Genomic DNA, 13,541 nt, shown 5'->3' on the forward strand with positions numbered 1-13,541 from the left:
GGCCAGGAAAGGCGAAGGAGAACATCACCTACCATGACAGGGAATATGATAGCAGCCACAGTTGACTTGAGAATCCAGAGGAGGGCCAGGCACACCACCTGCAGAAACGTGAACAGGTGGACCCTGCGCAGCGGGACGTGACGCAGATAGATAAAGTCAGGCTGGTGTTTTAGAGGCATCAAGAGCAGCTTCAGCCGATCCATGAACTGGATGGAAAATGGAAAAGCAGTATGTATATAAATAAAATACAGGATTCACAAAAAAAATACAATAGTATTATTAAACTATGAAGTGCAACCTTGAATCAACTTGCTTTCCTTACATAAAGGAAACTCAGCAGAGAACCTAGCACAGTTCCTTTCTCTCCTGAGTAATACGCTTTTAATTTAATTTAATGCAATGGGCTAACCATTTTAAGTCAGTTGTCTGAAGTTAAGCTCCCACATCTACATTTGGCACCTAAACAGACACAGGAGCCAAGCATCTCTCAATGCAAGGCCTTGAGGTGCCTTTATTTTAGGGAGCAGGAATCCATGTGCTCTGATGATCATTATTTAAACCAAAAAACTAAGGTATCAGTGGAAATAGCTCTCTCTGCTGGCTTCAAAAGAACTACACTGATCTGCTGCAGCTGGGGACACAGGGAACTTTCTGTTGAAGAAAGGACTTTTTTGCCCACAAAACAGAGAAAAAGATGAATGCCCAAACTGTGGTCGGCATCAAACTTTGCGTTACTTCTGTTAACCACCCTGTTACTGCCAAGGAACACTATAAAGATGTTCTGCATTTAAAAACAGTGCCTTTTCCAAATAAATTGGGAGCAGAGGTCACCAGAGGTGAGGGCAGACATCATATTACCAGAGAACAGAAATGCAGCTAACTGAAGAGCGATGAAAAGGGGCAGCTTTTCAGGCAGCGTCCCTCGCCCCGTGCTGGACTGGATGGACTTGGAGTTAAACCAGAATGGGGATTTCTCACTGAGTGAGATCCTTGATCAGCAGAAAACAAGTGCACAGTTTTCTGAGCACCTGGGCCAGAAAGCAGGGGAAATCCCCTCCAGGAGAACCAACCCAAGGGTGAATATTACAATCCCCCTGTTGTCTCCTGCCAGAACTTAGGCTTGCTGCCCACTTCTGAAATGAGATTAATCTCAAATGAGTGAATGAAAGCCTGGGCCATTTTAAAGAATACCCAAGTAAATTCTCATGGTGCTCACAGAACACAGAGTCTTTTCCCATTAGAGCACAACTAAGCACTAAAAAGAAAGGCCACAATTAATAGGGTGCCAGAAAGCAACAAAAACACTTCCAGCTTCCTAGCACCAATTAAAGATAGTGCACTGTGAGAAAGGCTCCTTACGTAATATTTCCTCAATGACAAAGAAAGGGGGCTTGGCTTCCCTTCCAGTGCAAGCAGCAATGTTCCCACTTATTAACATTGCAGAATAATGCCACCACCATAAATCATGTTGCCTTGTTTTCCTTCAGTCTGCAACAGATGTCCCAGCAGAGGACCCAAACCATCCCAGAAGTGATCCTGGAGCCTTTGCAAGCACACTCTGTCCTCTCTATCAGTAAATTGGGGTGAAGAAAAACCCCAGGTCTTCACAAAGGCCCCCCTCATTGCTTATGGGGATAAGACTTGGTCGCTCTCCTGCTTAGCAGTTTTCTTGCCTTTAGTCTCATTCTCAAGTCAGCCAGTGTGTGGCAATATTTGTAAACAGTTGCTAACCTCCCTGGGTTTCTTCGGAAACGAAAATGAGGGGGCGGAGAAGAAGGGAAAGGCTGAAGAGTTGTAAAAGAAACTTTGTAATGAGCAGTTACTGATTACCATCTTGTGGACAAGGTACCCCAGGTTAGAGCAGCCCTGGGTGCTGCGGGAGCTTACCTGCACGCCGTTGAGGGAAGCGACACCCATGTACAGGAAGACGCCGTAGAGCACAGGCATGGGAATAAACTGGGGGGTTGAGGGGGGGAAGAGAAGGAAAAAGCAAGTGAATACACAACACACTGTTAACGTGCAGGGAGACGTAATCCTTGACCCATGATAAATCTGAACTGCACCTGTGGGTGAATAATGCAAAGTAATAGACACGAGCTATCTTTCTGCTGTATTTTGAGAGCAGGAAGAAAATTTCTGTTATCATTGGATAGCTGGAAGAACAGGGCAGAGGCTGAATGAGCCCAGTTCTCTCCCGTTTTGGTGCAACTTTTATCTCCAAGAGAAAAAGGAAATGAAGCCAGATGGTGCCAGGTAGTCAAAAAATTCAGGAAAAAGTGGAGTAAAATGTGTTCCAGGAAACCCCAAACTACTTTTCACCTCTTGGTTTCTGGTGAGACTAGAAGCAGAAGGTAGAGAAGCAGAGAATCATGATCCTGGGATAAGTACAACTTAATAAGATGTGGAAATGTGTCCAGAAGGGCTGTCCTCTTGAGTCCCACATGAGTAATGACAGTCATGCAAACCAAATCTCTGACTACTCCAACTTTAACTCATGTTAATTAATAGTAGTCCATAAATACAGGATGATGAGTTACATTATTCACATATAGAAACTCCCATTTCAAATGACAATTTCTGCTCCCTCAAGTGCTAAGCACTGCCTATTCCTTCATCACTGTCACATGCAGCTGGGGACATCTTCCTTTGGCTGAAAAGCAAGCAATGTGCAGGGGCACAGCTGCGTTTCCAGACAGCTTGCATGGTTTAATGCAAGAGCAGCCATCACTAAATCCATCTTCCTGCCTACTTCAACAAATGCCACTTTAAACCTCCCCTCTCATGCCTGAGGACCAGCCCAGCTACTTGAGCCAGCATCTGCACTAACCCAGGTGGCTGCAAAGGAGACAGCCTCCATCTACAGCATATGCCTGCACATGGAAACAACGTACATGCTCCTCAGAAGAAAGTACCTGGCCCTCCGACCCAAAGCACAAAGCTTTACTCAATGGCAAAAACAATGGTACAGTTGCCAAAAGGGGAAAGCGTTCCTCAGCCCAGCAACAAAATCGTGTGCAATCAGTGCGGCGTGATGTGAATGGAAATACTTGGGCACAAATCAAACTCAGGATCTGAATAAAGGCCTTTGTGTAATTTATTGGAACCCAAAAAGAGCAGAAAGAGCTCTGCAGCCGTCTGCTTGCGGTGAGGGAAGCCTTTGTGCAGTGACAACCAGCTGCCACTGAATGGCAGACACAGCACACCCAAAATTTCCCTGCTCCAAGTGTCAGCAGGACTTCTGAGGTAGGAACGTATCTTTTCCAACCTGTGTACGTAACTCATTAAAGAAGCAAATAATCTATGTTTATCAAATTCCCAACTACATTACTAATCGTTTGCTAGGTAATAAACACAGTGCCATGCAAATTTCCCTGGAGGCCTTGATCCAGAATGCATGCATTTCACCTGGAGCACACAAGCACAAAAGTCACCAGAGCCACGTCTGCAATGTCCTCAGAGATCAAAGTGTCACTGTCTGCATTCCTCCCTTGCCTCACCTGAGTCTCACTCCCCTCTCAACTCCTCTGAGCTCCTTGACCGCTGAGTTATTCTTTTGTTGCCTTTATTTGTGTCCTTGAGTGACCTGTGTTTGTAGTACATGTTGAAAGCCAAATGATTCTCCTGCAGGCTGGCTTCAACAGTCTTCCACTACCCCACACCACAGTGGGGAGAGATGGGGAGTCAGTGTGTGGCTTACATAGTTGTGGGTGTCCAAGAGATTCAACACCCTCACTGGATCTGAGAAATCGATCAGGTAAGACAAGGCAAACTCCTGCAGCAAGTTGGGTAGGAAATTTTCAGAGTTTAGCTTGCTAGTTCATTTCCATTGCTCTTTTTTCTCCCAATCTTTTTCCTTTGCCTTTTAAAAAATTAAAAAGAAAAATGTCCAAGTGTTATTTCACCATTCCATGCTAATTAACCCGGTCAGTCATTCCTAGGTGAAACTTCAGCACAGTATCTTGCAGAGTAGGAAGCAGCACTTTCATTTTGGAAGATTATGTTTTGGCAAAGTATTCACTGGCTATGGGGTTGCTGGCATAGGTACTCAGAGCAAACCTGCTGCTAGCCAACAGAATTAAGAATGTATTTATAGGAAAATGTCTGTAATTCTCCTAGAAGGGTAGAGAGTGTTTTGGTGGAGATCTGCCATAACTGAGCAGAAAGATGAGTGACGTTCAAAAACAGCACAAACACCACAACACCCACAAAAAAACAAGAATGGGATTATTCTGTGGATTGCCAATTTTATTCAGTTTGGGACCATTAGCGTTCAATTTGCTGCTGGCATGAGAAGACTCAAATGTTCTGCAATGCATTCTGCAAAGCGGTTCTTTGTAGCAGGAGACCCTACTGCTGGTGTTTGTTGAAGGTCCTGAAACACTGCCAGGTAATTCTTACTGGCACGTGGGCAAGGAGCATGCCAGTTTATCTTCAGACATCCTCGCGTGAGGATCTTGCCTGTATGCGTGCTTTGGGTAAGCTCAGAAAAATTATGAATGAAGCAATAGCAGGGGAAATAATGGAGCTCAGCAGAATAGAGGAAGAGAGATCTTGTGAGGAAAGGTCACACGAACCAACAAACAGTATTAATACAATCAGGCATTAAATTAAGGGCATGGAAATGCTTATTTGTGGAGAGGATGAAACTATAACCAAGAAATAAAAATTTGCTAATTGTAAAAACAACCTCACAAATCAAGGATAGGAACACTGACTTTTTAAAGCCACTTTCTTCATTTTATATACATGCAGCATCATTACTCTCTGCCTGTATCCTCCCCTCCAGGCTCACATCTATTTGTGTCCTACAGACCCCTCAGGTTCAACCAAACTTAATTTGTCTCCTCCAAAAGTGCTCCTCCAGACACCCATCTGCTCCACCACTGAGTTCCAATGAATGGTGCCACTGTTTACGTGTGTATGTTACTGTTCAGCTAACTGCTTGCACCAGTCTGTGGATCCATGGAGGTGGCGTTCTGAAGGTGGCAGCTGAAATCTCCTGTTGTACCATGTGCCTGCACACAGCACCACTTCAGTCATCCTCGGAAAAGGCAGTATCCTCCAACAGGAACAGATAAGCAGATTTTCTAATTTGATTCTATGATTTGATGATCCACTAAGGATGCATTTCTCTGTGGCTATGTGTCAGTAAATCTCAGAACTTGAAAAATAGCTACCTATCTATATTAAATGGTACAAAAGCAGCACAAGTACCCAAAGCCTTTGCTAAAGTCATGAAAAAAAAAAAAATCAGGAGATAAATAATTTTTTTTGCACTGCTTCTTACAGAAACATGTTTTCAGTACTGCTGAGCCAGGCATCACTTATGAGCAATTAGGAATGTGCTATTTTAGGAGGATCCAGCCTAAAAGAATGAAAATTTGATTGTTGTGCTGGCTCTTTTAAAAGCAAGGCAAGCTGCAGGAGCTTCACACTGCTGAGGTGCGTGCTTTGGCAGCCCTAACAGGCAGGGCAAAATTCCTGCTCCACTAAAGTAGTGCCAGCAGTCCCAAAGATTTTTGGCGAGAACTTTTCTCATGGAGTAACACTATCAAGCTGTAGGCTCTGCACATTGCCATCGGTTCCACATATTCTCTATATTCTCTCTTATCACAGTAACTTCTTTTTAGTGGGCCATGCACACAGCCTATGAGTTGGCACCAGATGAAGATTTGAAGGGTGTTTGCAGGACTCACTTTATCCTCTATAAACAGCTAGACTTCAGGATGAGTGAGAAATGGAGAGATATCTGCAGGCTGTATTACTTTCTCTAAAAAAAGAAACTTTTGTCAGGTCCATCCCTCTGATACATGGTATAGAAGCATTGCTAATTCTGCACCTGACAACTTCTTCCAGAGCTGCAAAACAAAACCATTCTTGGCTGCTGGAGGACTCCTAAGAGTCCTGGAAGGATGCTCTGCCAAGCTGCACTCCTGGAGCTCACACCATCTCACTCACCTGGACTATGCACAAAGGGACAAAGCCACTGTGGAAGCATCTGGGCTTGTGTATGTGGACCTAGTGCAGATGTGCACACACACACATACATGCAAATGTACTTTTCTTGACTCCATCTGTTAACGTCACCAGTATGCTCTCGAACTTAATCCACAATATATCTTCCATAAAACACGGGCACAGAAGAAGCATAAGAATATAAAAGAAAACTTCACCATACATAAACATGGAAGAAAAATCTGCAAACAAAAACGTCATGGCCATGAAACCACCAGCCTGGAACTTCAGCACTATTACTATGTAGCACACTATAAATATGTTTTTTCCTTTCAGAAAGTTTACATTTAAGCCTACTTAAATTGCAAAACTGCACCAGTGATTCTCACTAATCTTCTTTTCCATACTTCAGTGATGAGGGTCTTTGTAGAATTAAAATAGCCTGACTGTTGTAGCCCTGGCCACTTGGTTGTGTGAACAGAAGGAAGCAGAAAAGGTTACATCCTTACCTTTAAGATGGGAGCCATAAAGACAGACACACCAGTCAGGATGAAAACAATGACTCCTGTGACTCTTTGCTCCCTGAAACAAAATCAGTGGGTTAGCAGTATCACTTCAGCTTTCATTCTGATTTTATTCCCTTCTCAGAGTATTCAAAACCTAGGTAAATCTGGCAGCCAGATTTTTGCAGACACATTTTCAAAGCTGAGGGGCAATTACAAGCCGCCACCACCAGGCAGGTATCTTGTTCATGACCAAGCCTCACACACATCTTTTTTTCACACACCAAATCAGTTTGTGTGTTTGCTTGTTCTCCTACTTCCAGTGTTTGTGGATCAGTAGAGTACTGCTACTGTGTAATGAGGAGTGTGTTTAAATGTTAAACATTAGAAACTGTTAACCAGCAGACCAAGTTCTCTGCACAGCAGTTTTCACAACATGCAAATAGGCAATAAATCATTAGCTCTCCACTCTTAAATTAGCAGCGTATTTCAGAGCTTGGTCATAGTACTCCAACAGTTAGATAAGTGCCGTTTACTGTACACCGCTCTGCACAGCAGGTGCAAAGAGGACTCATAATTCCCTGGTCTGGGCCTTTGTGGGTTGCTGGACATCTGACTTAAGAGGCACCCACATGTGATCCCTGCAACTGAAAATGCCTTTGCAAATAGTATTTCTGAGAACTTCAAGTTAGGCCATTACATTACTATTATTTGCATAAGTGAGAGGCCTGATTTCCAGGAGTGCTGGTGCTTCTATTGAAAGCACTTCAGACCACTTAATTAAGGCAACCAAATACAAAATAGATAGTTTAATTTAGTAGAATCGATTGCTTTAGCCACAACACGTTTAAATCCTTTACCACTATGTTTGCTTATAAATGTCTGTCTAGTTTCCATGCATAAAGAAATCTGTAGTAAATACATCTCTTTTCTCAAACACTGGAAAACTTTCTCTGATCTGGCTGAATAGACTTCTGAGGAATTGCAGGGAGAGCTGCACTGCCGAATCTCACATTCAGGTTTGGAAATACAAAGAAAGCCTTAAGAAACACTATATGAAAACTTCGCAGTATCCCATTGGCACCAGACCTTGCTACGTAGAGTCTTGTGTAGTTAGGGGTGGTTTCAGTGTGCATGCCCAAAGCAGACAGAATTTATCTCAACTCCAATGTGAAGTTTCTTTGTTTTCCTCCCTCCACTCATACTCTCCCTGTACACAGACACGCACATGTTTTCTTCCTTTTCAAGAAAGACTATTTACAGAAGGACTATGCCAGATAAGCTTCTAACTGGATATAGCCTCTGAGGACAAAGAAAAAAAAAGCTGTAGGGAAGGACAGCTGATCGTAAGATTTACTGCAAATCTAAGAGCTATTCCCCCGAACCTCTGCCTGGGTCGTGTTCGAAGCAAGACCATTTATAGTACCAACTGATCTTTGCAGGCAAACAAGGCAATGAAGGCCTATTTGGTTTGACATACCTCACTCCCAAAAACTTGGGCTGTTCTCCAGGGGCTGAAGTTTCTGTCTCCATCTTCAAGCTGTCAATATGAGCTATGGAGATCACAGTAGCAGCAACATACCAGGGCAGACCCATAAAGGAGCATATGATCATCAGGATGGCTACCCAGAACAAATCCAGATGATAACCAGCACCTTTCTGTGAAGGGAGACAGACAACTTTTGCTTTAATTATTCTAAATAGGTAAGGAATAGCCAGGATGCTGGCACAGGAGCAGAAGCACAACAACCAAGCAGCATTTCCTTCTACAGCATCTTTGACCAACTGCTTGGCCTGCTCTCAGAGACAGAAGTTTTCACAAGCAGCTAGCAGAGTAGGAGCAGTTAATGGAGTAGGACATTGCTACTTAACGGGTAAACTGCCTGCCTCAGCAGGTGTGCAACACAGTTCTGGCAAGCTCTGAAAACAATGCAACTGGGTTAAGCAATAAGTATAGGAAAGCAGCAGTCTTGCAAGCAGTCTGGCAAATGAACAAGCACCTTGTATATGCTGTACAGTACTTGGAGGTTGAGATGGTGCAAGGCTAGCCCTGCAGCCAGCCAGGTAGCTCAGCACAGTGGTCCTGAACATAGCAAACCGTGAGTTAAATACACTGGAGAGACGTCATGTTCACTGAAAAGTACTAGGTGGGTTACGCATCCTATCTTATAAATAGTGTAAGCAAGCAAGCTCTCAAAAAAATATATATCTTGATTACAGTAGGCTCACAGTATTCTGAAGGTGCTCTGCATTGCCTCTTAAAAAACACAAATGAAACCCCATTATATAGTGCTATTTTTATAATTAAATGTTCCTTTTTTTTTCTTTTTTTTTTTTTTTAAATGTGACGTGACACGGTGAGAAGAAATGAAATGCCTGGCACCTTCCCAACCCCCTGCTGACTGCCCGCAGCACATGCAGAAACAGAGCAGCCCATTTTCACAGCATGAGACAGCTACAGCAACAAGAGCGTTCGGACAGGGTAAGTGCATGCAAGGATCGTCTGCAAAGCAAGAGAGCATTTTATGATACTGTGAGCTGTTACCCCGTTGATCTATTACAAGTGCACAGGACTTCTTTTTACACAGTGGGAGGCCAGGGTTTCACCAACTGTGCATTCATATGAGTCTAGCCCTCCACACAAGCATCACAGTCAGAGTGAATCCTGAATAACTAACTAGTCATGATGGAGCGAGGAGCAATGCTGATGCAGGTACTGGTGTTAGGAAAGTGACGCATTATTCTAGAATCTGTAATATACAACAAGGTTAAAAATCCCTGTCCAGCTGCATTCACTCTGTCCACTTCCTTCAGTTTCTCTGTTCCTCTCTGGTATCCTGATTTACAAAGACACGGCAGATGAACAGCGTTTGCTATCTTTAACTGGACTGGGGGGGCCACTTCCAAAAGTCAGAGCACACTTCTGTACAATGGAGAACAAATTTGTTCACAATTCCTCCCCTGGGTCCCTTGTTTTCTTCCAAGTACAACAGCTCCTTCCATTTGCAAGCGTTTTTTTCATTTGGCATCAGGAACTAGAACAGTTCCTTCATGTGCCAAGTCATCTCACGTTTGTGTGAGTGACAGCTTGGATATGCACAGAGATTCAAATACCCAAACCACCCTTTCAAAAAACCAGCCCAAAGCCTAATTTTAGTTTTAAGCAGCTGTTGTAAAATAACTCTTGATGTAATGACTTAATGAAACCTACCTGAAAACAGTCTTAAGGTATATGGTGCCTGCCAAAAGGTAACATTTGCCATTTCCTATCTCAGAGCAAGATCTGAACTTCTATATTTAAGATAGGAAGCAACTGTAGAATCTCAGTCAGGACTTTGCAAATGGTCTGAGCACTGCTGATCATGCTGGGTACTGAACGCCCAACTTTATGCTTTCCTGGGGAAAGCAACAAGAGCAGCTGATGGCCTCACATCACCTATCAAAAGGAGAAAGCTGCCCTCATTCTTCACTCCCTCTTAAAGACCTCTGTTCTTCAGATGGGCTTGAAGAGAAATGCCTGTGGAAACTGAGACTGGAAAGAGAATAATTTCTGTCAGAAGCAGACAGTGGTGCCTGCTAGCAAAACACTGGGTGAATTTACCCCAAAAAGCTTTTCTCAAACAACATACACCTCTCTTTTTATTGCTTTTATTTGTTATTTTTAAATCCTTTAATGGACTAACACAGGAAATCCACCAGTCACAAATGCCAAGAGTAGAAATGGAGAAACAAAAGAACCACCAAAGAAAGGGATCTTCAGAAAAATACTAGAGAAATCTTTAAGGTTTGATATTTTAAAGAAGATTAACCTTTTTTTAAACTTGTTCAATTTGATTTTATTGGAAAGAACAAATGAGCCCATGAGCCAGACCTACTTGGTGACCTAAGAGGGAAAGCCATCCAGCTCCTTTTGAATAGTACTCATTGTTTTCCTAACACACATACCGCTTACCTTGGCTGGCCAGCAGCACTCAGCAACACCCTGCCCCCTGCCAATACTTTTGACAAGGCACCAGAAAAAAAAAAAAGTCCTCTTTTGGGCCTACAGTAGATTTTCTGTACTGATGTATATTTTGGTGCAGAGCTGCAGGGTCAAACTAGTGAACCCCCATTTAAACAAAAGCATATTCTCAAAACCCTAACAAAGGAAGCAGGAAACAAATTTTTATTTTAAACAGTACCTTGTGGGAATGTTTATACTTTGTTACTAAAAAAGTACACCCAGTGCTGATAGCATAATTGTGTTTAGCACCTACAAGCTGAAGCAGAGACAGGGAAGGTGTACCTAGAAACTGCAAGGCCAAGGGAGGAGGACACGTTGGTCAGAAGGCTGCATGCCCTCTGCACAGGAAAGGATTACCCCTGGGTTTCAGTCTTTTGTTGCCTTCCCCAGCTTTCCTATAACTGGAATGGATATGATTACATCCGTGTAGCAGCAGAAGGCCGTATCGTGAGGGCTCAAGTGTACCTAAAACTGAGGCCATGTCCAGGAAACATACAGCTGAGGAAATCAGACACCTGCAGAAAGCAAATGTATGCTGACAGCCCTGTCTGACAGGCTTGCAGACATCTATGCTGTACCTTGCCTCCATAATCACCTTCACCTAATGGTGTGCTTCAAGGGCTGGGTAAAGATTAGCCTCCCCGCAGAAGAGGTGGGCACACTTTTAATTTTATCTGCCCAGCTCCAGCTGGCAAGAAGTGATGTTCTGAGGGTTATTTCAATCCAGCCCTGCAAGAAAGCAGTCAGCCAGCAATCGTCACTCTGCACAACAAACCTTTCCCGTACCCTCTCTGTCCCCCAGGTCAGTCTTAAATCACGTTGATTGTCTAATGCCCACAAGTGACCATTCGAACTGCAACATCCTCCTCTTTTTCAAGTAAGAGCTCGACTCACAGGAGAGCTACCTTTCCAACAGCTCTCAGTGCAGCTGATGAACTGGCTAGCTAAACAATGACCCAGCATGAGCCATGTTTTGAGTGAGTCTTTGCTCTCATAGGTTAGATCACTTGAAACGTGTGCTGTTAGCAGGAAGGGAGAGTCTTCTTTTACAGGAATTTAATATTTTTCAATAGAACTGACCATGCAGGGAAAGGAAAAACCCTACAGGCATGAAAACCTGCATAGCGCTGGTCTGGAAAGTTTATTTTGAAAACATTACTACATCCTAGGCTGTTCTATGTCAGTGGATATAAAGCTTCACTTTCAATAACATGCAGCTGTGGGTATACCTTTGGTACGTCCAAGATCTCTTCAGCTTTTTTCTTGTATTTTACCGCACCATAAAGCCACCATGGCTGCCATACTTGGGCCGTCTCTTGCCATACCCACCAGAGGTGGGTTTCCGCCAGCACCCCAGCACACTAAGACCCCCCTTTGGAGCAGCTGACAGCCTCACGTACGGGATGGCCATGACACAAAGAGCTTTGTTCTGCCAGTTTGATGACTCTATTTCTGGGAACACCCACTGGCCTTATGATTAGCACACTAACAGGGGCTTAACAGATCTGGAATATCTTTGCCTGTTTTGGTTAGGTGAGAAAGATTTTGGCTCAGATGCAGTCCACAGAAAAATCAGGTCACAGCTCGGGCTGGAGCAGAGGACCTTTCAAGCACGCGAGCTCTCCCAGCAGCAAGCCCGAGCTCCTACCGTGAATGCTCTCTGCAGATCCATGCATGCCCACGTATTTATTCCACAGTTAACTTTCATCCTTTCCCCTCAACACAGTGACATAAGAGGATACTGAAGGGTATCATTAGTCAATCATTAGAAGGGTGTCAGGCGTCCACGCTGAACTTCAAACTCCCTGGTGTCAGGGTTCAAGGCATTACCCAGCACAGCAGAAAAACACACACGCCCAGCTCTTTCTGCCTTTTACGGTTACAGCTTGTGCTGCACCATCCTCCCTCATTAGGCTTTCTTCCGACTGAGATCCTGACCTTGTGGATATACCGTGGCTTCCTTCTTTTTCCTGTCCATGCTGAACCATGCTGTATATGCAGCCCTGCTGCAGGACCTCCTCCATCTCTAGCACAGAAGCAGCACAGGACAGCTCTTCGCACACATGCGAGACACAAAGCACACCCACCTTGAGCTTGTGTTCCTTCCTGTTGACGATGACGGCTGTAATTTGCTGGTCCATGAAGATGAGGATAGTCACCAGCAGTGCAGGGATGGCTGCTGCCAGGTACACCCACCATGGGTTCCCTCCAAAAGGTGGGATAAACCAACCCCTCTCGGGACTGGTGGGCTTTTAAAGGCAAGGAAAGGAAAGCTTGTGTTAGAGCTGCAGTATATGAGTGACATTATCATAGTATAAATGTCTTTACACTTCCAACAACAGGGCTTTTCCTTCCATTAAAAGGCTACAGAGAGACATGTGAGTTCTGTGATAATTTAATCCTTCCCAGAAACAGCAACAAAAAGTCCTTAATAATTAAGCATTGATTATGGGGGGGCAGCTTTTGCAAGCTGATTAGCAGCAAGGTTACAAGGAGGGCTATGAGGAACGTGCCAGCAAGCACCCTTGAGCAGCTTCTCCAAAACGCCTCCAAGGAGCTGAATGAGAGAATGTGTCCCTGGGGTTATTGAGCACATAACCCAGCACACACGAGTCCTGGATGCAAGAACTTACACCAGCTCAAAGGAGGTAGGAGAAGCTGGGCCTATGTTCAAAGTATGGAGGCAGGATTTAGGAGATAAATCAGCCAGCCAAAGCAAACAGAAAGGGTATCAGCTGAGTGAAACAGTCCTTTCCAGCGAGCTGACTACTTTCTTGTTTTGAGGGCATTTTATTCAGGGCAGATGGGTGGAAAAGGGAACCTATTCCAAAGCCCACAAAATGAGCTGACAATTACGTACCTTGAATTCACTTGGCACAATTAGTTTTGGTGTGTCCACACCTACCAGGGCATCTATTCCACAGAAAATCAGAATGGATAAGATAATGGCAAAGTCACTGATGAGCTTCCTGGCCTGAAACAGAAGATGATATCGTAATAGTTAGCACTATGAGGCACCACTTTACCCATGCCTTAGATTCTATGCGATATTCCAGGTGTGAATTTGGTAGCAATACAAA

General features: G+C 44.0%; 1 protein-coding gene across 5 annotated transcripts in view; it reads right to left on the reverse strand.

Moving 5' to 3' along the window:
• SLC4A4 (solute carrier family 4 member 4) overlaps positions 1–13,541 on the reverse strand; it is a 225,408-nt gene that overhangs the window by 14,734 nt on the left and 197,133 nt on the right. For all 5 annotated transcript variants that reach the window (XM_035325885.1, XM_035325886.1, XM_035325888.1 and 2 more), the window contains 6 exons: positions 13,322–13,435; positions 12,549–12,710; positions 7,939–8,117; positions 6,465–6,537; positions 1,888–1,956; positions 33–206 (listed from right to left, as the gene is read on the reverse strand). In XM_035325885.1, coding sequence (XP_035181776.1) covers positions 33–206; positions 1,888–1,956; positions 6,465–6,537; positions 7,939–8,117; positions 12,549–12,710; positions 13,322–13,435 — 771 coding nt within the window. The remainder of the gene's footprint in view (positions 1–32; positions 207–1,887; positions 1,957–6,464; positions 6,538–7,938; positions 8,118–12,548; positions 12,711–13,321; positions 13,436–13,541) is intronic.

Source organism: Oxyura jamaicensis, chromosome 4 (genome assembly GCF_011077185.1).
Source record: "Oxyura jamaicensis isolate SHBP4307 breed ruddy duck chromosome 4, BPBGC_Ojam_1.0, whole genome shotgun sequence".
Taxonomy (NCBI): Eukaryota; Metazoa; Chordata; class Aves; order Anseriformes; family Anatidae; genus Oxyura; species Oxyura jamaicensis.